The 23,330-nt window shown below is 40.9% G+C and overlaps 1 protein-coding gene across 2 annotated transcripts in view; it reads right to left on the minus strand.

The window, feature by feature from the left end:
- SPIRE1 (spire type actin nucleation factor 1) overlaps positions 1-23,330 on the minus strand; it is a 162,296-nt gene that overhangs the window by 48,896 nt on the left and 90,070 nt on the right. For both annotated transcript variants that reach the window (XM_070361817.1, XM_070361818.1), the window contains exon 4: positions 22,790-22,915. In XM_070361817.1, the coding sequence (XP_070217918.1) occupies positions 22,790-22,915 (126 nt within the window). The remainder of the gene's footprint in view (positions 1-22,789; positions 22,916-23,330) is intronic.

Raw genomic sequence — 23,330 nt, forward strand, 5'->3', positions numbered from 1 at the left:
TTTTGTTGTTGCTTTTGTAATAACATTAACATTTACTTTCTTAGCAGTTTTCTCATGAACGGCAATCATCGTGTTGTACATTACATGCCCAGAACTTAAAAATGAAAGTTTGTACCCTTTCAGTTGCATTAATTCAATGTTTGTAATTTTAAGAAAACACTGGTAGGCAGGACATACACAACCATCCCTTAGTACTCCTGGGGCTTGGTTCCGGGACTGCTGGTGGACTCTGAAATCTGCAGGTGTTCAAGTATCTCACTGGCCCCCTGCATCTGCAGTTCTGCATCCGTGGATGCATCGTGTAAGGACTGTGTATAAGCGGATCCTCACAGCTCAAACCTGTGTTACTCAAGGCTCAGCTACACTCACATGTTAGTCACAAATCTGTGCTATACCACTTCAACTCACAGTAACTCAACCCTAATATACTTGCTAAGCCTATTTGTCTGACTATGTCTGGACTGGGTTTAAAGGCATTGTATGAAATCTGGTTTACTCTATATGAAAATACTGAATGAATCCTTACTACGAAACATTTCTAAACCATTTATTTTTAGCTTCTCAGCATCTGGGGTTGACCATCTACACAGAGAATATATAACACCCCTGGGAGGTGGGCTTAGCCAAGGGAGCTGCCTTCAAGGAGTCCTACCCTCTGGGCAGCCCCTCCAGTCACTGGTCCCTGCAGAAGTACACGGGTCAGGCTACTCCAGCTCCCAAGCTCCCCGTGGGATCATCCAAGACCTGCTGTCCTACATCACTGTTATCTTTTCCCTCACCCCTTGCAGTTGTGGCCCAAGTAACCCGAATAAACCTTCTGAATTCAAATTTCAACTCAGAGTCTACTTCCTGGTGGGACTCTGTCCATAGATGGAACATTTTACAAATATGGTAACGTGCATTTATCAGAAACAAAACTGACATGAATTTTATAGGCAGAAGTCACTATTTAAAGATATTCTGACTCACATCAAGTGTTGGAGACCCTGAGTGGGCACTGCTGTTGTTTCAGAAGCCCTGTTCTGCCCCCTGACAACAGTCCCTCTTGCCAGGGACACATGACTGGGCTCAGGCCCAGGCCCACAACCTCATTGCCATCACAGGTGGGGATAGTACCCTGACAGGCAGCCCAGGCCATCTCCCCCTGCGGTGGCTGGCTCCCGAGTAGGTACCTGACTTGTCTTCCTCCCAGACTTTCTCACCTCAGTTCACAGAAAAGACTTCCTGCTGGAGTTACTGAGCTGACAGAGTGAGGATGTGTGCAGACTGTCAGCTGGCCAGCCTTTTTAGGAAGAGCCTGTGCTGGGGGCATCTGGAGAGAGGATGCTATCCTGATTACTGGGTGTGAGGTACTGGATCCAGCCCTGCCGCTGCAGTCCCTGGGGTTGCTAAGAGTCGGGCACAACTGAGTGACTTCACTTTGACTTTTCACTTTCATGCATTGGAGAAGGAAATGGCAACCCACTCCGGTGTTCTTGCCTGGAGAATCCCAGGCACGGGGTAGCCTGATGGGCTGCCGTCTATGGGGTCGCACAGAGTCGGACACGACTGAAGCAACTTAGCAGAAGCAGCAGCAGCAGCTCCCCTCAAGCTAATCTGAGTGAATTTCTGTCACTTTCAACAGAAAGAATTATGATCTACCATGTCCCCTTAATTCAGAAACATGAATTCATGCTTCCGTGTCATAGGGGTGGTCTGGTGGAACACTACAAATAGCACAGGCCCTCCTTCCATCCAACCATGGTCGTTATTGCTCTGACACGTCCCCGAGAGGGGTTGTAGCCAGGACGGCCTCACTGTTAGGACTCCACACATTGCTGTCTTCACCTGTGCTGTGACAAAACCCTCAGCTCCCTGCTGCTAAGATCCAACATCTGCTCTCTGTATGAGGTACCATTTCACACCAGTCAGAATGGCTGCGATCCAAAAGTCTACAAATAATAAATGCTGGAGAGGGTGTGGAGAAAAGGGAACCCTCTTACACTGTTGGTGGGAATGCAAACTAGTACAGCCACTATGGAGAACAGTGTGGAGATTCCTTAAAAAACTGGAAATAGAACTGCCTTATGATCCAGCAATCCCACTGCTAGGCATACACACTGAGGAAACCAGAAGGGAAAGAGACACGTGTACCCCAATGTTCATCACAGCACTGTTTATAATAGCCAGGACATGGAAGCAACCTAGATGTCCATCAGCAGATGAATGGATAAGAAAGCTGTGGTACATATACACAGTGGAGTATTACTCAGCCATTAAAAAGAATACATTTGAATCAGTTCTAATGAGGTGGATGAAACTGGAACCTATTATACAGAGTGAGGTAAGCCAGAAGGACAAACATCAATACAGTATACTAACGATATATATGGAATTTAGAAAGATGGTAACAATAACCCGGTGTACAAGACAGCAAAAGAGACACTGATGTATAGAACAGTCTTATGGACTCTGTGGGAGAGGGAGAGGGTGGTAAGATTTGGGAGAATGACATTGAAACACGTAAAATATCATGTAAGAAACGAGATGCCAGTCCAGGTTCGATGCACGATACTGGATGCTTGGGGCTAGTGCACTGGGACGACCCAGAGGGATGGTATGAGGAGGGAGTAGGGAGGAGGGTCTAGGATGGGGAACACATGTATACCTGTGGCGGATTCATTTTGATATTTGGCAAAACTAATACAATTATATAAAGTTTAAAAATAAAATAAAAAAATAAAAAAAATAGTGATGATAACTTAAATGAATGGCCTGAGAATTTCATGCTTCTTCATTTTTCTGAACAGACACTTCCTCGCTGTGTCCCTTTGGACAGTCACAGCTGCTCCAGTCCTCAGTTTGATCTTCTCACTGTAAAATGCAGATGCTCATAAATACCTTTTAAATTATTTTAATATTACATAAAATAATATCCAAGAAATGCAGCGTGTGAATTGGCTCATATTAAGCACATTAAATATAAGTAATTTAGCAGTTATTTGGTAGACATAAGTTACTACTGTTGTGGTTGTTCAGTCGCTCAGTCATGTCTGATTCTTTGAGACCCCATGGATTACAGCACTCCAAGCTTCTCTGTCCTTCACTATCTCCTGGAGTTTCCTCAAACACATGTCCATTGAGTTGGTGATGCCATCCAACCATCTCATCCTCTGTCATCCCCTTCTCCTCCTGCCTTCAACCCTTCCCAGCATCAGGGTCTTTTCTTTTTTTTTTTTTTCAGGGTCTTTTCTAATGAGTCAGTTCTTCACATCAGGTGGCCAAAGTATTGGAGCTTCAGCATCAGTCCTTCCAATGAATATTCACAGTTGATTTCCTTTAAGATTGACTGGTTTGATTTCCTTGCAGTCCAAGAGACTCTCAAGAGTCTTCTCCAACACCACAATTTGAAAGCATCAGTTTTTCGGTGTTCAGCTTTCTTTATGGTCCAACTCTCACATCCACACATGACTACTGGAAAAACCATAGCTTTGACTCTGTATACAGACCTTCGTCAGCAAAGTGATGTCTCTGCTTTTTAATATGCGATCTAGTTTTGCCATAGCTTTTCTTCCAAGGAGCAAGCACCTTTTAATTTTGTGGTTGCAGTCACTATCCTCAGCAATTTTGGAGGCCAAGAAAATAGAGTCTGTCACTGTTTCCATTGTTTCCCCATATATTTGCCATGAAGTGATGGAACCAGATGCCATGATCTTCATTTTTTGAATGTTGTATTTTAACCTAGCCTTTTCACTCTCCTCTTTGACCTTCATCAAAAGGCTCTTTAGTTCCTCTTCAATTTCTGCCATTAAAGTGGTATCATCTGTATATCTGATGTTGGTGACATTTCTCCCAGCAATCTTAATTCCAGCTTGTGCTTCATCCAGCCCGGCATTTCACATGATGTACTCTGCATATAAGTTAAATAAGCAGGGTGATAATATACAGCCTTGATATATTTCTTTCCCATTTTTGAACCAGTCTGCTGTTCCATGTCCAGTTCCAGTTCTAAATATTGCTTCTTGTCCTGCATACATGTTTCTCTGGAAGTGGGTAAGGTGGTCTGGTATTTCCATGTCTTTAAAGAATTTTCCATAGTTTGTTGTGATCCACACAGTCAAAGGCGTTAGCATGGTCAATGAAGTAAACATTCTTTTGGAATTCCCTTGCTTTTTCTATGACCCAGCGGACGCTGGCAATTTCATCTCTGGTTCCTCTGCCTTCTCAAAATCCAGTTTGTACATCTGGAATTTCTCAGTTCACCTACTGCTGAAGCCTAGCTTGAAGGATTTTATGCATAATCTTGCTAGCATGTGAAATGAGTGCAACTGTGCAGTAGTTTGAACATTCTTTGGGACTGGAATGAAAACCGACCTTTTCTAGTCCTATGGCCACTTCTGAGTTTTCCAAATTTGCTGGCATATTGAGTGCAGCACTGTAACAGCATCATCTTTTAGGATTTGATAGATAGCTCAGCTGGAATTCCATCACCTTCTCTAGCTTTGTTCACAGTAATGCTTTCTAAGGCCCACTTGACTTCACATTCCAGCATGTCTGGTTCTAGGTGAGTGACAACACTATCGTGGTTATCTGAGGCATTAACACTTATTTTGTACAGTTCTTCTGTGTATTCTTCCCACTTCTTCTTGATCTTTTTTGCTTCTGTTAAATCCTTGCCATTTATGTCCTTTATTGTACCCATTTTTGCATGAAATGGTCCCTTGGTAGCTCCAATTTTCCTGAAGAGATCTCTGGTCTTTCCCATTCTATTGTTTTCCTTTGTCTCTTTGCAAAGATAAGAAGGTTTTCTTATCTCTCCTTGCTATTCTCTGGAACCCTGCTTTCAGTTGGGTATATCTTTCCCTTTATCCTTTGCCTGAACTGAAAAATTCATACTCAAATTGAAGAAAGTAGGGAAAACCACTAGGCCACTCAGGTATGACCTAAATTCAAATCCCTTATGATTATACAGTGGAGGAGATGAATTGATTTAAGGGACTAGATTTGGTAGATAGAGTGCCTGAAGAACAATGGACAGAGGTTCGTAACATCATACAGATGGTGGTGACCGAAACCATCCCCCAAAAAAGAAATGCAAGAAGGCAAGGTGTTTATCTGAAGAAGCCTTAAAAATAGCTGAGAAAAGAACTGAAATGAAAGGCAAAGGAGAAAGGGAAAGATATACCCAAATGAGTTCCAGAGAATAGCAAGGAGAGATAAGTTACTATAAGCCAATGAATATCTATGAAGACTTGATTGTGAACACTTTCACTCTATCACAAAAACATGTCTTTAAAAAAAAAAATTTTCTTTACCAAATAGGATCTCTTTAGTCTTCTGTGAAGTAAAAATCTTAACTCAGCAATAAATCAACATAAAATAGCTGAGAATCTGTAAATACTATAATTGAACAAACCTGAACAAATGTGCAATGAAGAATCTCCGGTTTTGTCATTAGCAGCAAAAACAAATGAGTTATTAGAAAATAAATTACAGATTTTTATAGTTTTAGAGACAAGCTTCTGTCAGTTATAGTCTAGGTTCTGAATAGTTTTTTTTTTTTTTTTTTTTTTTTTGCACAAATGTAATAACAGATGCCAACCTGTGCTTGGAATACGGTGAGAAAGTCCTAACAGAGAGCACCCACATGGCAATTAACTCTCCCCATTTCTGACATAACCATTCTCAAGCTTGCAATTAGAACTGCTCTCTGCCAACATTTTTAGTTCCCAGCATCTTAAAAATAAATAAAATCTACCCTGGGAATCACAAGTACATCAAATGCTCAGAGTAGTTTTAATGTATTTGCATAGATTCAACATCAGCTCACACATAAATACCTCTTTTTAGATTAAACCACCCTTATGATATACACATATGTATATATACATGAATATAATACAATTATGTTAATATACAATATACAAATTATACAAAATACGAATATACAATTATATTAATATATTATTATAATTATATTATTATAATACAATATATATGTGAATATAATATACAATTCATATATTAAAATATTTTAACAATAACATTTGAATAATCACCCTTTTCCTCCATGTTGTTAACCATTTAGAACTGTTATTTAATGGTATTTCTCTGTGAAATGGGTATATTTTCAGTTAGAAACTTTTACATGTGTAAAAATGAGTGTCTCAAGAATTCCTTGGAAAAAATTTACTCAGTTAAAAGATACTAATATACTTTTAAAGAAATTACTTACATAGAGATTATTAAATGCATATTTCAAGTGATAAAGTTGCTAATATAAATAATGCCTATAATAAATAGAACATGTATATCAGCTCCACAGAGTAGAAGCCATGATGTCCTTCCTAATTCAGATACCTTCACCACAGAAAAGCAGGAAAAAGGACTTTATTATCATATTTATCAGGCCAAATTAATATTTTTGAAATTATAGCATAAAAAGCCCCCAGTTACAGCAAATCTTGTGATAAATGGAAGTCTTTCATGCATATTAAAGAGCTAATGGATAATTACTAAAGAATATTATTTATATTTTCTTCAACCTTTATGACACTTTCTTAAAGATATAACATGCTCCTTCTCCCAGAGGGATGGAAGAGGGAGAAGATATGAGAATCAGAGCATTGTACTTAATGAAAAATGTAAAAAGATACTAAACTATAGATTTATATTCTGATAGCACGGCAGTAAAGGAATCCATCTGCCTGCCAATGCAGGAGATGCAGGTTTAATTCTTGAGGAAGATCTCTGGAGAAGGAAATGGCAACCCATTCCAGTATTCTTGCCTGGAGAATTCCATGGACAGAGGAGCCTTGCTGACTATAGCTCACAGAGTCGCACAGAATTGGACACTACTGAGCAACTGACCAAACAAAGCTTAATTTGGATTTCTACAGTTCACTAGAGAAATTAGGAAAAGTATAGATGAAGTCTTCCTTTCATGCACTGGAGGAAAAAATGGCAACCCACTCCAGTATTCTTGCCTGGAGAATCCCAGGGACGAGGGAGCCTAGTGGGCTGCCGTCTATGGGGTCGCACAGAGTTGGACACGACTGAAGCGACTTAGCAGCAGCAGCAGCAGATGAAGTCTTCAAAATAAAAGAAATTCATTTCTAGGTTCTAGAAAAGGAATACTGTTGTTCAATTCTCCCAATACTGTTGTAGACAGACAGACACACACACACACATAACACTGGTCAAGAGTGTAATGCCTGTCTCTGCCACAGATGGTTGGACTCACAGTATCTCCCTAAACGTATCTCTCTGCCTTTTCAGTTTTTATACTCATCAACTATTCATACCTACAGACATCAGAGATGATCACTGTAAAATAATCATTGAAATATCAGAGACAATATTTACAAATTATATCACAAAAAGCTATTTTCTTAGTAAATGCAAATCCAATCCAATAAGAAAAACCAATACTCCATTAGAAAAATGGGCAAAGAATATGAGTAGGTAATTTAAAAACACAAACAGCTCTTAAGCATGTGAAAAGGTACCCAATATCATTCATAATAAGGAAAACGTAAACTAAAAGTAAAATGTAAACTAAACCTCTTGAGAGTCCCTTGGACAGCAAGATCAAACCAGTCAATCCTAAAGGAAATCAATCCTGAATATTCATGGGAAGGATGAAGGCTGAAGCTGAAGCTCCAGTACCTCTGGCCACCTGATGTGAAGAGCTGACTCACTGGAGAAGATCCTGATGCTGAGAAAGATTGAGGGCAGGAAGAGAAGGGCACAACAGAGGATGAGATGGTTGGATGGCATCACTGACTCAATGGACATGAATTTGAGCAAATTGCGGGAAACAGTGAAGGACAGGGAAGCCTGGCATGCTGCAGTCAACGGGGGTCACAAAGAGACTTAGTAACTGAACAACAAAAACTGAAACTATGAAAGATAAATTTTTACTTATCACTTAGGAAACACATTGTGAAGATGTAGAAAAATAGAAACTCTTAAACATTTTCAGAGAGTATCAATTAGTAAACATCTATGGAGGATAATTTAATATTTTATGAAAAATATAAATGCACAATTTCTCTGACCCAGCTATTCTACTTTTTGGAATTTGTCTTACACATGTAAGACACACATGAAAATCGCATTCATGAAAAATAAGTTAAAAACTATCTATTGCCGCATTGTTTGTAAAAAGCAAAAGACTGGAAGCAACTTATTTGTTGTCAATAGATGACAGATTACATCAATTACAGCTTAATCAGACAACAGAACATCATGAAGACACACTAAATGTGAACACTACACGCTGACATGAAATGATCTACAAGATACAATATTAAATGAAAAAAAGGAAGGTTCAGAATAACATAAAAAAGGAAGAAAAAATATTGCTATTTTTCTGTTAGTTATACATATATTGTCTGTGTGAGGACGCAGAAGAAATTAATGGTTTCTTCTGTGGGAGAGACTATGAGTGGCTGAGACAGAGGGTGAGGCTTCCTGAACTACTCCTGGATTCCTGGAAGTATGTGAATTTGTTTATTTGTTTATAAGTTAATCAGTTCAAGAAGTTACAGGACCTGACAGGTAGAAGAGTTCTGACATGATCTTTTACAGAAAGGATTCTTCTGAAACATTTTAATAGGGAGGGCAGTAACGAAGGCAAAGAAACCTAAAGGCAAAGAGAAGGTAATTTCACCATTGCTGCTGAGGTGCGTGTTCTGGCATTTGCTCACATTCACAAAACAACAAATCAAACAGAAAAGAGAGAGACTTTGACAAGGATTCTAAAAAGTTACAGTGATAGATGATTTAATCAAAACGAACAAATGGCAACCTTACAAACAGACATCTGGTGGTAGACTCTTTCTTTCAAAAAATACGTTCACCACTTGGAGGACTAGAATTCTGTTTTGGCTGTAGGGAGAAATTTCCAGTTAATTTAAATGTCGTCACAGTCCTGAATATTCATTGGAAGGACTGACGCTGAAGTTGAAACTCCAATACTTTGGCCATCTGACGCGAAGAACTGACTCATTTGAAAAGACCCTGATGGTGGGAAACATTGAAGGAGGGAGGAGAAGGGAATGACAGAGGATGAGATGGTAGGATGGCATCACTGACTCGATGGACATGAGTTTGAATAAACTCCAGGAGTTGGTGATGGACAGGAGGCCTGGCATGCTGCAGTCCATGGAGTTGCAAAGAGTTGGACACGACTGAGCAACTGAACTGAACTAAATGTTGTCGCAGTTTTATTATTAGAGGTGTTGGGAGCAGACATGAGAGGGTAGGCCAGGAATATGAGAAAGCTAATTAAAATATACTTCAACATGTGAATGAGACAGAGGTCTTGTGGCTTATCTCTGTGAGTGCGTTCAAACAGAAGACAGCCTGAAGCCACATCACGGTACATGTCCGAGGTGTCAATGTGCTGACTGGTGATGGCACCAGGATACAGGTGGATGTGATTATTGGCTGTGAGATACTGGGAGGGGGAATATTTGTTTTTTTCAACCAATTACAGGTTATAAAATGTGGCTATTTAACTTAAAAAAACAAGACAAAAGACAGTTTCGTAACAGCCTGATTGTTTCTAAAAAGTGTTTTTCCCCTCAGCAAAGAAAAGATACTTTATTGCATATATAATATTTTAAGTAAAATATTTTAGCAATATCTTATTTAAGATTAACTGAGCTCAAGGATTTCATCACAAAATTATGATTCTTGTATAGCAGTAACTGAACTAATATATGTAAATCACTCAATAATGTATTACACCAATAGCTTTGATGATATAGTGTAAAATTACTCAAGTAATCTTTTGAAAATTCATAACGAACCATGCTGATTTCCCATTCACCTTCTTAGCCCACAATTTCAATATATGGTCAAAACTAGCAGCTAAAAACAGACTGGCTCTAATCTGGACACTGAGAAATCATCCTCCCATTACAGGGTTTTATTATACATAGGTTAAGATTTATCCAATCAGAAGAATCTGACTACAAAGGAGTAAAACAGTCATATGTGAGTGAGAATCACTCAAACGCTTAGAAAACTGAGGCTCTGGAGTAATGCTGCTTCTTCTGGAGCTCTGAGCACAGGAAAGGCGCCCCACTGCGCCTCCATTCCCACGCCACAGCCCACACCCACTGCCAGGGCAGCTGTTCCTGGATCCCAGCTCCTACTGGAGCACTGTGTTCAGTCTGTGTCCCCAACAGATGCATGGCTGCTGGGAGAGCTGCGGAGCTAATGTGCACTGCAATCTCAGAGCCCTGTCTACGCATGGTGAGTGTGCAAGAAATATTGGCTGTCATTCACTGCAACTGCTTAACAGGAGAGACGTATCACATGAATGATGAAATTCTGCCCTTTGATCCTAATTCCTTTGGGACCTAGGTTTTCCTCAGTCACCAGGAACTGCATGGCTGAACACAGCTGCTGCATCCTTACAGGTCCGAATAGTCCAACATTCTGGCTTACAGACTCCTCCCATACATCCTCATCTCCTATCGCCAGATCCACTTCTGGCATTTGTCACTATTCCTACAACACGAGAAGGGCACTAATCCCACTTCTGTCACCACGGGCAGCTAACAGCGTATTCTGCTGAACTGGGCTTCAGACTCCTCTCTGAGAAGTGAGCAGGAGGCAAAAGGTAGTACTGCCTACTTCTCAGGACTTCGTGAGGGTTAACGTCCTTATCAGAGCAATGAGCAAGAGACACTCAGGGATTTTAAGTGCTCATGTGAAAGTGACATAAACCGTTTGAGCCCAGAGCTGCAGCTGAGGACTTTGGGTCTTTTTCCCTTCAAACTACATAAATTTCCTTAGACTGGATATCTCCGAAAAATTAATAAAAATCCAGGAGCACTCCATCTTACCCATACTCCTCAGGTTCCCTGGACAGCAGCTCAAATACATGTGGTGACTATAAAAGAGTTAAAGGTTAATTCTCTTTTGCTCCATTTCTTCTTGAAAGTTAATGCATTAAACACTTAGAAAAACTGAACTATAGAAAAAACACGCCGTCAATCAGGTTGAAAAAAAAATCCCATTATTGAAGGACCCTAATGTTGCGTGAGGCCAAGGAAGCAGCCAGGGGAGCACACCTAAAAAGACAATAGGAGATGCGTCCTTGGTCCCTAAGTCCCTGACAGGGTTGGCAATATAAACATGGTCCTTGTCCTAAGAAGTTCAGTCTAGAGAGGAGACATATGTCAACAGTCATCCCAATACAGTGTGGTAAGTGACAGAAGCCAGAGCAGAGTGCTCTATGAATGAACACAGAGAATAAAGAAATTAACTTCCATCAGTAACACCATTTCAGGACAGTGGGCATCTGAGCTAGGTCCTAAGAGTAAGGAGGCACTTTCTAAGTGAGAGAAGAAAAGGACAGTTCCAGCAGGTGCAGAGGCCCTTAGCATCAGGGGCTGGAGGGAGGGCAGCAAAGCCTGCACAGGGAATGAAGAGCCACACAGCTCAGTTGGGGCCTCACTGTGCACGGTCTTGATGCCGTACTCACGGGTCTAAACGTCCCATCTACACGCACTGAGAAGCCAGCACCATCCTCACATGGGCACAGAGCACTGGAGGACAGGCTCCATATGTGAAGAGGGAAACTACATGAGGAAGCTGTGCCACAGCTCAGGTGCAAGAGGTCAGACCGCTGCCCAAGGAAGCACAGGGACACTAAAGAAGATCTGTATCTGTAGACAAGTCAGGGGTCAGGGCACCAGGGTTCTAGAGACCTGGTAAGAAACTAGAGGTAGAACATCCAAACCACAAGTTCTCCACGTCATTCACCACTGATCAAATATTTACAGAGGCTCTATTATTAATTCACTAGGGATGCAGCAAGTGAACTGGAGAGAGAAGGTCTCTGTCCTCTCTGAGAATGTGTCCTGGTGGCAGGTTATGAGTGAGCAGGAAGAGAGACCAGCAAGACAGCTCTGGACTGTGACGGCTGCTAGAGAGGAAATACACAGAGCAATGTGACTTTCAAGGAGACAGGGAGTGCACTCACCGTATAAGGGTGTCTGAGGAGGCCTCGGACACCCTTCAGCTGAGGACGGAGGATAAAAGAGAAGAACCATAACAGAGGGTGAATGAACACAGCATTCGTAAGAAGGGTTTAAGGTGTCAGCAAGAAACTTAATAATGAAGCACCAGAGGTGCAGCTACACTTGAGAAGAGATTCAAGATCATTCTGATGTGATAATTAGAAATGACAATCTACACTGTGAGATCCTGCCTCTGAAGAAATCCAAGATGGCTCTACTCTTATCAAACGTCTCATCCCTCAGGGATCAAAATGTTTCGGGGTATTCTACTTGCATTCCAAGGTGGATTGTATGTATGGCACAAAACACTTCAAGGAGAGAAGATTTTCATCATTTGGAGTATATAATCTTCTAACAGAAATTAAGACTCTAAAAATCTTTCACATGCCTTCTATTTAGCATTCTTACTTCAACAATATGAACATATAATATTTCAGAATGCTTGGTTATTTTTACTCACTCAGTTGTGACTGATAATTGTTTTAGGAATTTCTTCTTTCCAGGGATTGGTTTACCACTAGATTTTTTAAATACAGAAGTTTTTAGTCCCCACCGATATCAGTACTTTGCCAACAAAGGTTCGTCTAGTCAAGGCTATGGTTTTTCCTGTGGTCATGTATGGATGTGACAGGTGGACTGTGAAGAAGGCTGAGTGCCAAAGAATTGATGCTTTTGAACTGTGGTGTTGGAAAAGACTCTTGAGAGTCCCTTGGACTGCAAGGAGATGCAACCAGTCCATTCTGAAGGAGATCAGCCCTGGGATTTTTTTGGAAGGAATGATGCTAAAGCTGAAACTCCAGTACTTTGGCCACCTCATGTGAAGAGTTGACTCATTGGAAAAGCCTCTGATGCTGGGAGGGATTGGGGGCAGGAGGAGAAGGGGACAACAGAGGATGAGATGGCTGGATGGCATCACTGACTCAACGGACGTGAGTCTGAGTGAACTCCGGGAGTTGGTGAGGGACAGGGAGGCCTGTGCGATTCATGGGGTCGCAAAGGGTCGGACACGACTGAGCGACTGATCTGATCTGACATCAGTACAGTAGTAATCAGTACTGACTTTAGAGCTCAACATTGACAACACTGAGCTTTCTTATAAAATTCATCTCAAATTTAAAATATTAAACAGCATAAAATATATAAAATAGTGTACACTAAATTCAGAGCAAATTTTAGTGGGAATGCACTTAAAATGTGTATCTGCATACATTTTACCTACACAAAACAAGACTTGTACAAAAATAAGGAAAATCTTGTTGAATACTTAGTCACATGAATTTTACTTTCTGCAGAGCATTTTAAGACTAGAAGGAATCTTACCATGTCTAATTGGCCCCTTTTCCCTTTATAAAATGAAGAATAAAGAAATCTTACCATGTCTAATTGGCCCCTTTTCCCTTTATAAAATTTAGAATAAAGAAATCTTACCATGTCTATTTGACTTATGCAGTCATATAAATAACGAGTGAAAGAATGCACGCATGCTAAGTCACTTTCATCATGTCCAACTCTTTGTGACCCTATGGACCGTAGCCCACCAGGTTCCTCTGTCCATGGGATTCTCCATGTAAGAACATTGGAGTGGGTTGCCATGCTCTCCTCAAGGGGATCTTCCCAACCCAGGGACTGAACCTTCATCTCTTATGTTTCCTGCATTGGCAGGTGGGTTCTTTCCCACCAGCACCACCTGGGAAGCTCTAAGTGAAAGAATATGAATCACCAAAAATAAAGGGGCTTTTAAAAATGATTAATGTTTAGGATTTTCTATGTAGAGTATCATATAATCTGCAAACAGTGAGAGTTTTACTTTTTTTCCAATCTGGATTCCTTTTACTTCTTTTTCTTCTCTGATTGCTTGTGGCTCAGACTTCCAAAACTGTTGAACAGTAGTGGTGAGTAGTGAGTATGGGTCTTGCTCCTGATTTTAGAGAAAACGCTTTCAATTTTTTGCCATTGAGGATAATATTTACAGTGGGTGTGTCATATATAGCTTTTATTATGCTGAGGTATGTTCCTTCTATGCCTGTTTTCTGGAGAGTTTTTATCATAAATGAGTGTTGAATTTTGTCAAAGGCTTTCTCTGCATCTATTGAGATAATCATACGGTTTTTACCTTTCAATTTGTTAATGTGGTACATAACATTTGACTGATTTGCAAACGTTGAAGATTCCTTGCACCCCTGGAATAAAGTCCACTTGGTCATGATGTATGATCTTTTTAATATGCTGTTGGATTCTGTTTGCTAGAATTTTGTTGAGGATTTCTGCATCTATGTTCATCAGTGATATTGGCCTGTAGCTATCTTTTTTTGTGGCATCTTAGTCTAGTTCTGGTGATGGTGGCCTCATAGAATGAGTTGGGAGTTTGCCTTCCTCTGCAATTTTCCAGAAGAGTTTGAGTAGAATAGGTGCTAACTCTTCTACTAGAGCTAATCAGTGAATATAGTAAAGTTGCAGGATATAAAATTAATACATAGAAATCCCTTGCATTCCTATATACTAACAATGAAAAAGCAAAGAGAAATTAAGGAAACAATCCCATTCACCACTGCAACAAAAAGAATAAAATACTTAAGAATAAATTTACCTAAAGAAACAAAGGGCATCCCTTGAGGCTCAGCTGGTAAAGAATCCTTCTGCAATGAGGGAGACCTGGGTTTAATCCCTGGGTTGGGAAGATCTCCTGGGGAAGAGAAAGGCTACCTACTCCAGTATTCTGGCCTGGAGAACTCCATGGATTGTATAGTCTATGGGTTGCAAAGAGTCAGACATGACTGAGCGACTTTCACTTCACTTCAAAGAAACAAAAGACTTACATACAGAAAACTATAAAACACTGATGAAAGAAACCAAAGATGACACATATAGATGGAGAAACATACCATGTTCGTGAATTGGAAGAATCAATATAGTGAAAATGAGTATATTACCCAAAGCAATCTATAAATTCAATGCAATCCCTATCAAGCTATCAACGGTATTTTTCAGAGAACTAGAACAAATAATTTCACAATTTTTATGGAAACACAAAAAACCTTGAATAGCCAAAGCAATCTTGAGAAAGAAGAATGGAACTGGAGGAATCAACCTGCCTGACTTCAGACTATACTACAAAGCTACAGTCATCAAGACAGTGTGGTACTGGCACAAAGACAGAAATATAGATCAATGGAACAAAACAGAAAGCCCAGAGATAAATCCACGCACCTATCAACACCTTATTTTTGACAAAGGAGGCAAAAATATACAATGTACAAAAGACAATTTCTTTAACAAGTGGTGCTGGGAAAACTGGTTAACCACGTGTAAAAGAATGAAACTACAGCACTTTCTAACACCATACACAAAAATAAACTCAAAATGGATTAAAGATGTAAATGTAAAACCAGAAAGTATAAAACTCTTAGGGGAAAAACATAGGCAGAATACTCTGACATAAATCACAGCAAGATCCTCTATGATCCACCTCTTGGAGTAATGGAAATAAAAACAAAAATAAATAAGTGGGACTTTAAAATAAACTTATAAGCATTTGCACAATGAAGGAAACTATAAGCAAGGTGAAAAGGCAGCCTTCAGAATGGGAGAAAATAATAGCAAATGAAACAACTGACAAAGAATTAACCTCCAAAATATATAAGCAGCTCATGCAGCTTGATACCCAAAAAATGAACAACCCAGTCAAAAAGTAAGCCAAAGAACTAAACAGATATTCCTCCAAAGAAGACATACAGATGGCTAATAAACACATGAAAAATGCTCAACATTACTCATTATTAGAGAAATGCAAATTAAAACCACAATGAGGTATCAACTCACACCAGTCAGAATGGCCGCCATCAAAAAGTCTACAAACAATAAATGCTGGAGAGGGGATGGAGAAAAGCGAACCAGAACCCTTTTACACTGTTGGTGGGAATGCAAACTGGTACAGCCACTATGGAGAACAGTGTGGAGGTTTCCTAAAAAACTGGAAACAGAACTGCCATACGACCCAGCAAACCCACTACTGGGCAGACACACTAAGGAAACCAGAATTGAAAGAGACACGTGTACCCCAATGTTCACTGCAGCACTGTTTACAATAGAAAGGACATGGAGGCAACCTAGATGTCCACTGGCAGACGAATGGACAAGTTGTGGTACATATACACAATGGCATGTTGAATATTACTCAGCTATAAAAAGGAATGCATTTGAATCAGTGAATGAGGTAGATGAAACTGGAGCCTATTATATAGAATGAAGTAAGTCAGAAAAACACCAATACAGTATTTTAATGCATATATATGGAATTTAGAAAGACAGTAACAACAATCCTATACGCAAGGCAGCAAAAGAGTCACAGATGTAAAGAACAGACTTTTGGACTATGTGAAGAAGGTGAGGGTGGGATGATTTGAGTGAATAGCATTGAAACATGTGTATTACCTTCTGTAAAACAGATGACCCGTGCAAGTTCAATGCAGGAAGCGGGCACTCAAAGCCAGTGCTCTGGGACAACCCAAAGGGATAGGGTGGGGAGGGAGGTTCAGGGAGCGGGGGACAAACGTGCACCTGTGGCTGATTCATGTCGCTGTATGGCAAAAACCACCACAATATTGTAAAGTAATTATCCTCCAGTTAAAATTAATTAATTAAAAAGGTCAATGTTGATATAAACATTTTAGATATACTATAAATAAAAAATGAGTTATTTGCTTGAGAAAAAGATTTTTTTCAAAAGAAAGATTATCTTTAAACAGCATACTTCTCTGACACATCAAGTTTTTCCTACTACAGTTAAGAGCTAAACCTCTTCTGTGAAACAAAGTGCCTCTTGGGGGAATGGGGCTGGGGCTCACCACACACTCTACATGGAGACAGTAGTGTCAGAGCAGCTAGGAACACATCACACCAGTCAACTGACTTTCTAGTCTGAACACAATTTTATCTCATCTCTGACATTTCTATGCCACTCCTCTCTTTTCTCATTTCCATATTACTTCACACCTAAACTTAAATGACACCACTCCTCCTCCCCTCCTGTTCCCATCTGTGTGCATTTGTGAGGCAGACACACACGCTTGCACACATGTTCCCTCATGAGCCTCCTTGTTCCTCAACACCAAATTCTATTCTGACTCACACGCCCTTTTCCCCTGCTGCTCAGGAGCCTGAATCTGAGTGCACACGAGGAATCTCTTCCAAGGACTCTAGACAGCCACCTTCCAGGACAGTGCGCTACAGGTGACTGTCCTTGCAGGGAGACAGCAATAACTGCCAAGGGTGCCGGTGCCAGGCTGGAGAGCACATGGGATAGAAAGGCAGCCATGAGAAATGCTGAGAGCGTTGTTTTGTGGGAACCATTAAGCTAAGTGTCAGTTTACTGATCTGCAAAGTGGGCATCACAGGGCTGTTCATGGAGACTAAGTGAAGCAAGCAAGAGTGGCCGCTTTGCAGCTGTGGGCATAAATAATTGGGGAAGCAGCAGGGCTTAAAGTCTGAGGAATTGATAATTTCATTTAACAATAACAAAATCAGGGATGGATGCTCAAAAACTACTTAGACAGCACTGAACTAAAGCACACTGCCATTAATATAATTTCCTTTTTTCAACCAAAATAATTTACACTTGAAATTGCCAAGTTCAATTCTCCCCTCCCCACTGTACTTGCTCACCAGCCATACCAGCCAGTTTGGACCAGGCTGTGGTGGGGTAGGGGGTTCACTGGCACAAGGGCATGGCTGTCTCATCTTTCATATGACCTGCTGCACTGAGTGTATGGCACTGAAAGGACAGTCCCTCCATCTATACTTGTGTTCCAGAGTATCAACTGCTTAGGAGACACTGGACTATGTGCTCATTTTCCAGGGTATCAAATTGCCTCTGAGACAGAGTAACAGCAGCCAATCCAAATCCTATCATTTACAGAACAATCTTCAAGGGTCTCATTCATTGTTTAAGAAGGAAATCATTGCATTATGAAAAGGGATTAGAATGAAATGAATTTGCCTCCTAAATAAATAGATGAACTAAAGGTCTTGTGCTCTGCAGAGCAGCCAGGTCTAGCAAATGTAATGACCTCTAATACAATTACAACACTGGGAAATTGATTATAGGTTTTACGTTTTAATAAACTGCCAACTGAGCATATGAGAAGTTTAACATAATTAAAATACTTTTGGTCTATCAAATCAAGAACATCAACACTGAGCTCAAATGTTCTGACACTAATATTTTACCCTAATTTTATATACACACATGCACATATACACAGATATATTGGTTACTCAAAACATCACTGATAATCCGTAATCAACCTGTTGAATCAGGTTATTACTTTGAAAATTCCAGTTGATATGTACTAACTCATAGATACAGAAGAAAGACTGTCTGATTCTTAAATTGTATATTTTGAGATCTTCAGGGAAAATACCAAATTAGCACAGAGTATTTTATTAGTGTGGACTTAGTATTCCTGAGACTAGGTTAAAGGTTAAAATGACTAACATACAAGCATGAACCAATATGCATAAAAATTTTCTCTAATTTAAAGAAAACTGCATATATCAAAGAGGAAGGGGGAAATCCACTTGGATCCAGTAAAAATTTACTCCTAAAACCTCAGTGTTGACAGGCCATGCATAAGTATAAAATCTGTAATGAAACAGTACAGAACATTACAGTACAGAACAGTACAGAACACGTCAGGATTTCCACAGGTTTCACAGCCTGCCTTCTCAAGACTCCCTGTTAAATATCTCTCCTGCGTAAACTGAATGGAGAGCACTCCAAGACCTCAATAACAGCCATAAAACTTCTCATATTTACTAGAAATATCTGGATCATAATGTTTCCAAAAGTCAACAATGCCTTCCACCATAAAATTTCTGATATTCTAAAAAAACACAGATACAATGCATAAATTATTTCAGTTCAACTAACATTTCTAGAGTGTTTCCTGCGTGCAAACACTCAGTGAGTCATTAACAGGAAGATGACTTAAAGCACAGTCATTTGTCTCAAGAAGTATCCAGCCCAGCTATGGAGAAAGAGCTCAAAGACATAAGAACTCCTAGGGAAGCATGAGAAGTGTGGGGAGTACAGGACACAGAGGAAGTGAAGGGTGGAGGGAGATGACACATGAGCAGGGTTTAGATGGGTCAACAGGAGACCACCAAGAAGACAAGGCAGGGAGAGAAATCCAGACAGAAAGCATGAAGTATTATACTGGGGTCTCAGACATATAGCAAGCACAGCACATTCAGAAACTAAGTTAAAAAAAAAAAAAAGAAACTAAGTAATTCTGACTAGATAGCACAAAAATGCAACAAAGGGAGAGTTGAAAAGGAGAATAAAACATGAGTAAGTGAAATGCCAAGAAGGCCTCACAGGCAACACAATGGAGTTTCATTTCACCCTCCAGGCAATTGGAATCACGTTATGCTATGCTAAGTCACTTCAGTCATGTCCGACTCTGTGTGACCCCAGAGATGGCAGCACACCAGGCTCCCCCGTCCCTGGGATTCTCCAGGCAAGAACACTGGAGTGGGTTGCCATTTCCTTCTCCAATGCATGAAAGTGAAAAGAGAAAGTGAAGTCGCTCAGTCGTGTCCAGCTCCTAGAGACCCCATGGACTGCAGCCCACCAGGCTCCTCCATCCATGGGATTTTCCAGGCAACTGTACTGGAGTGGGGTGCCACTGCCTTCTAGGAAGCAAATTGCCTGTGTCAAGCTGCCAAGTGTCCAACGGTCAGAAGGGCCAGCCAAACTGAAAGTGGCAACTGGCCCTTACTCTCCTCTGCATCCGAGCAGCCAAGAAGCCAACAAGGGTATTTTGCTCCCCTGCTTCATGTCCTCCCAAGATGGCACCAGTATGGTCAGATGATGGGGAGTGCAGGTCGGGGGCTTCCTCACTGCAAACACGTCATGCCCTGGGCTGCTGGGAGGGAAAGAGGGGAGGGAAGTGCCTCAGCTGAGGCTCTTGGTGTAGAGGCACTGGACGATGAGGGCAGGTGCACATGAATAGCCATGGGCAGAGCGCCTGAGTCCTCACTGTTCCCTTCAAAAAACCAGAGTGCAGCACCCAAGTCCTGTGCAGGGAGGGTGGCCTGCCAGGGAAAGCAGGCCTCGGCTCAGGCCTGGAAAACCACACGGAGGCCTGGGCCTGGAGTCAGACCCCTCAGGTCAGATCTGTGATCTGCAGGAATCACTCCCAGACACAGAGGAAGCTGAACTGGATGGATTCACAGTGATCAGGCCAGCAGGCAGCTACTGGAATACTCCAGGTTGCACATGTGGACTGAACTCTTGATAAACAGACTCTCATCCACAGAAGACACAGAGTGAATCCAGGAAGGGCTGATAAACTGGAAGAAAAGGCGTAGGGGGGTCAAGAGACAAGACCAGTTCAGCTGGCAGTGAGGGATGAGTTCAAAGGACAGAGCTGCATCAGGGGTGATTTCCAAGATAGAATGATAGCAGGTTATCATGAGGACAAAGGTATGTTCGGGCTTCCCTTGGGGCTCAGCTGGTAAAGAATCTGCCCTCAATACAGGAGACCTGGGTTCGATCCCTGGGTTGGGAAGATATCCTAGAGAAGGGAAAGGCTACCCACTCCAGTATTCTGGCCTGGAGAATTTCACAGACTGTATAGTCCATGGAGTGGCAGAAAGTTGGAAACGACTCGAGTGACTTTCACTTTCAAAGGTATGTTCAGGAATGCAGAGTGCTGAGGTAGAGGAGGGTCAAGGATACACAGCCAGAGTTGCTCTTCATCAAACAAATCAGTCGAGATGATGGCAGATGACAGTGTCAATGGGCTCAAGAGTAGCAGAAGTGGATGGTGTGGGGTTCTGGTACAAGTGTGAGGAGTCCTGATTAAGAAGCAGCAGACCGAGAACATCACCCATCCACCCAGTCTGAGGACGTGCAGCCATGAGGGCAGAGCAGCCTCGCACAGAGGAAGCAGAGAAAGCACTGCCTGGGGGAGCAGGAGTCCTCAGAGGAGACTGAGGTTCAGAGGAGATCTTTCTAAACATGGAACATAGTTTCTAGAAAGAAGGATGGAAAAAGCTGAGAAGAGATCAGCAAAGTAAGGAACCAGAGCAGGAGATGATCAAACTGGACAGAACCAGTATCTATAATGACCCAGACATCAGGTGCTGCTGGAGGTGACAGTGGGACATAAAGCCAAAACCCTGACCCAAGGTCCCCAACCTTTACCAGGGCCTGGCCAGTCTCTACAGGCATCAAAGCCACTAATGGTCCCAAACACTCGTGTTCTTTTACTCCATTTGTGACATGTCTCTTTAAACAGACTTTTACTTAAAAAAAAAATCTCTGAGAATTTGTTTGGCAAAACAAAGTTTTCATCAAGAGTAAAAAAGAAACACAATTGTTTATGCTCACTGGAATAGAAAAAATATTTATTAATACTGTTCTTTAATTCAGAAATGATTCCTAAGAACATCTGTGTTGGGAGGATTCTACAAACTCATTTACTTGACCCTAACTGCACAGGACTCTACTCGCACTCTGAAAATAACAGGAGCCTCTCTGAAGAAGACTATCTCAATTCCACCAAGCTGGGGAAGATAATTACCAAAAGTGATCTTTCTAGAAAACCTATTATTCACCAAACCTTAATTGAGGCTGTCTTTCGGGTGTGCCCTCAGACCCTCTGTCCTCTGGTCCTCTCCAGGAGGAAAAGCTAGCCCATGAGACATGTTTATATTTATTCTTCAAACAACATGCAGTTCACCCTTTCCACCCTGTTAAAGACTTTCCCCTTGGGTCCAATTCTATAAATTCCTAGAAAAATAGATATAACTTTTCATTAGCTTATCAAAAAAAGACAAATTATAAGCAGAATCCTGGTTAGACCTAAATAAGAATTCTTGGAGCTCTCATTCACAAATATATTAACAAAACAGATCCATTCAGGGTGATTTACGAAGAGTAATCTGGCTCAGACACCTGAATTTTCCGTATTAGCACAGCTAAGGAGTCTCACTTTAATACAAGTTAGTATTGTCCTTCTTCCCTTACAAATCTCATATGTGTCTCTCCCCAAGCTGTGTGTCATTGTGAGTTTTAAACTAGTGTCTCAGATAAACTCCATACTTTAGTCACAAAAGAAACGATAACTACCACTGATCATATACTAAGCTCTTACTATGTGCCAGGTGCCTTACCCAGACCTCAAGAATCTTCACAACTGTGTCTGTGGGATGTAAAATATGGCAATTCACCTTGTAAATAAACGAGTGTGATTCTCTCTGGACTCCACACATAGTATTTTTAACTTATAGACAATGATAAATAATAAAATAGCTAACATGAGACTCTGGATTATCTTAATTCACATCTCCTGCATTAAATACCTAATCACATCTACTATGTAAGTTAAATTACCAGAAGTGCATCTTCCTTTCCGAGTCCGTATCCCTTCCTCAAAGACACGCTAACATGCTTTAAAATGGAAAAAAGAGAGGCAGAAAGAGTTAAAAAAAAAAATCAAGTCATATGGGAAACTGATTCAACCAGTTCAGCAATATTTATTTTCCATTTGTAAGGAAGCTTTATGAAAATCTGTTTTATCACATGGATTCACATGGTAACATTTTAAGGAACAGATTTCATTTTGCCTAAGTTGCTTCTTTCCTGAATAATTTTCAGCACTCATCAGAAGGATAGAGATAAATACTTTAAATGACATGATGGGCAATGTTGGAAATCAGGTCTGTCTTTCACAATGCCCGAAATAGGGAGCAGCAGCACTCACCTCCTTCGCACTCTTGATTTTGGTCAGAAATGTATGCAGCTCCATCGTCTCTGCAAACAGTGCACGACATACTGCCTGGTAATGATTTGGTGCCTCTGCTTCAGTCGGGAGATGAGCAGCACACAACTACAGAAGAGGAAAACAATGGTGCCTGCTTATTATCTGTGGTTTTAAGGTACCTGAAATGCAGACAAACCTGGTAGTGCCCATTTTCATATCACATGGCAAGGCAACCCCATGATTACCATGACCCAAAGCTGAATGCACAACAAGACCACCAGGGAAGTCCACACAATTATACAGAAAGAGGTTTGTGACTAACAATCCCCCAGCACAGGTGAGCTTCCAGAATTAGCTTCTACTTGACAATGACAGCACATGTGTAAAAGTGTGGCCTGGGAGTAGAAGAGGGATGACCTCTTACAGAGTACTGATAATAACTCAGGTATTTTAATAGCTACCATTTATTATTTACCACACCAGGTCCTATATTTGCATATTATATACACAGCATAACATCATTTACTCTTCCATGTAGCCC

This window comes from Bos mutus, chromosome 24 (assembly GCF_027580195.1).
Source record: "Bos mutus isolate GX-2022 chromosome 24, NWIPB_WYAK_1.1, whole genome shotgun sequence".
Classification (NCBI taxonomy): domain Eukaryota; kingdom Metazoa; phylum Chordata; class Mammalia; order Artiodactyla; family Bovidae; genus Bos; species Bos mutus.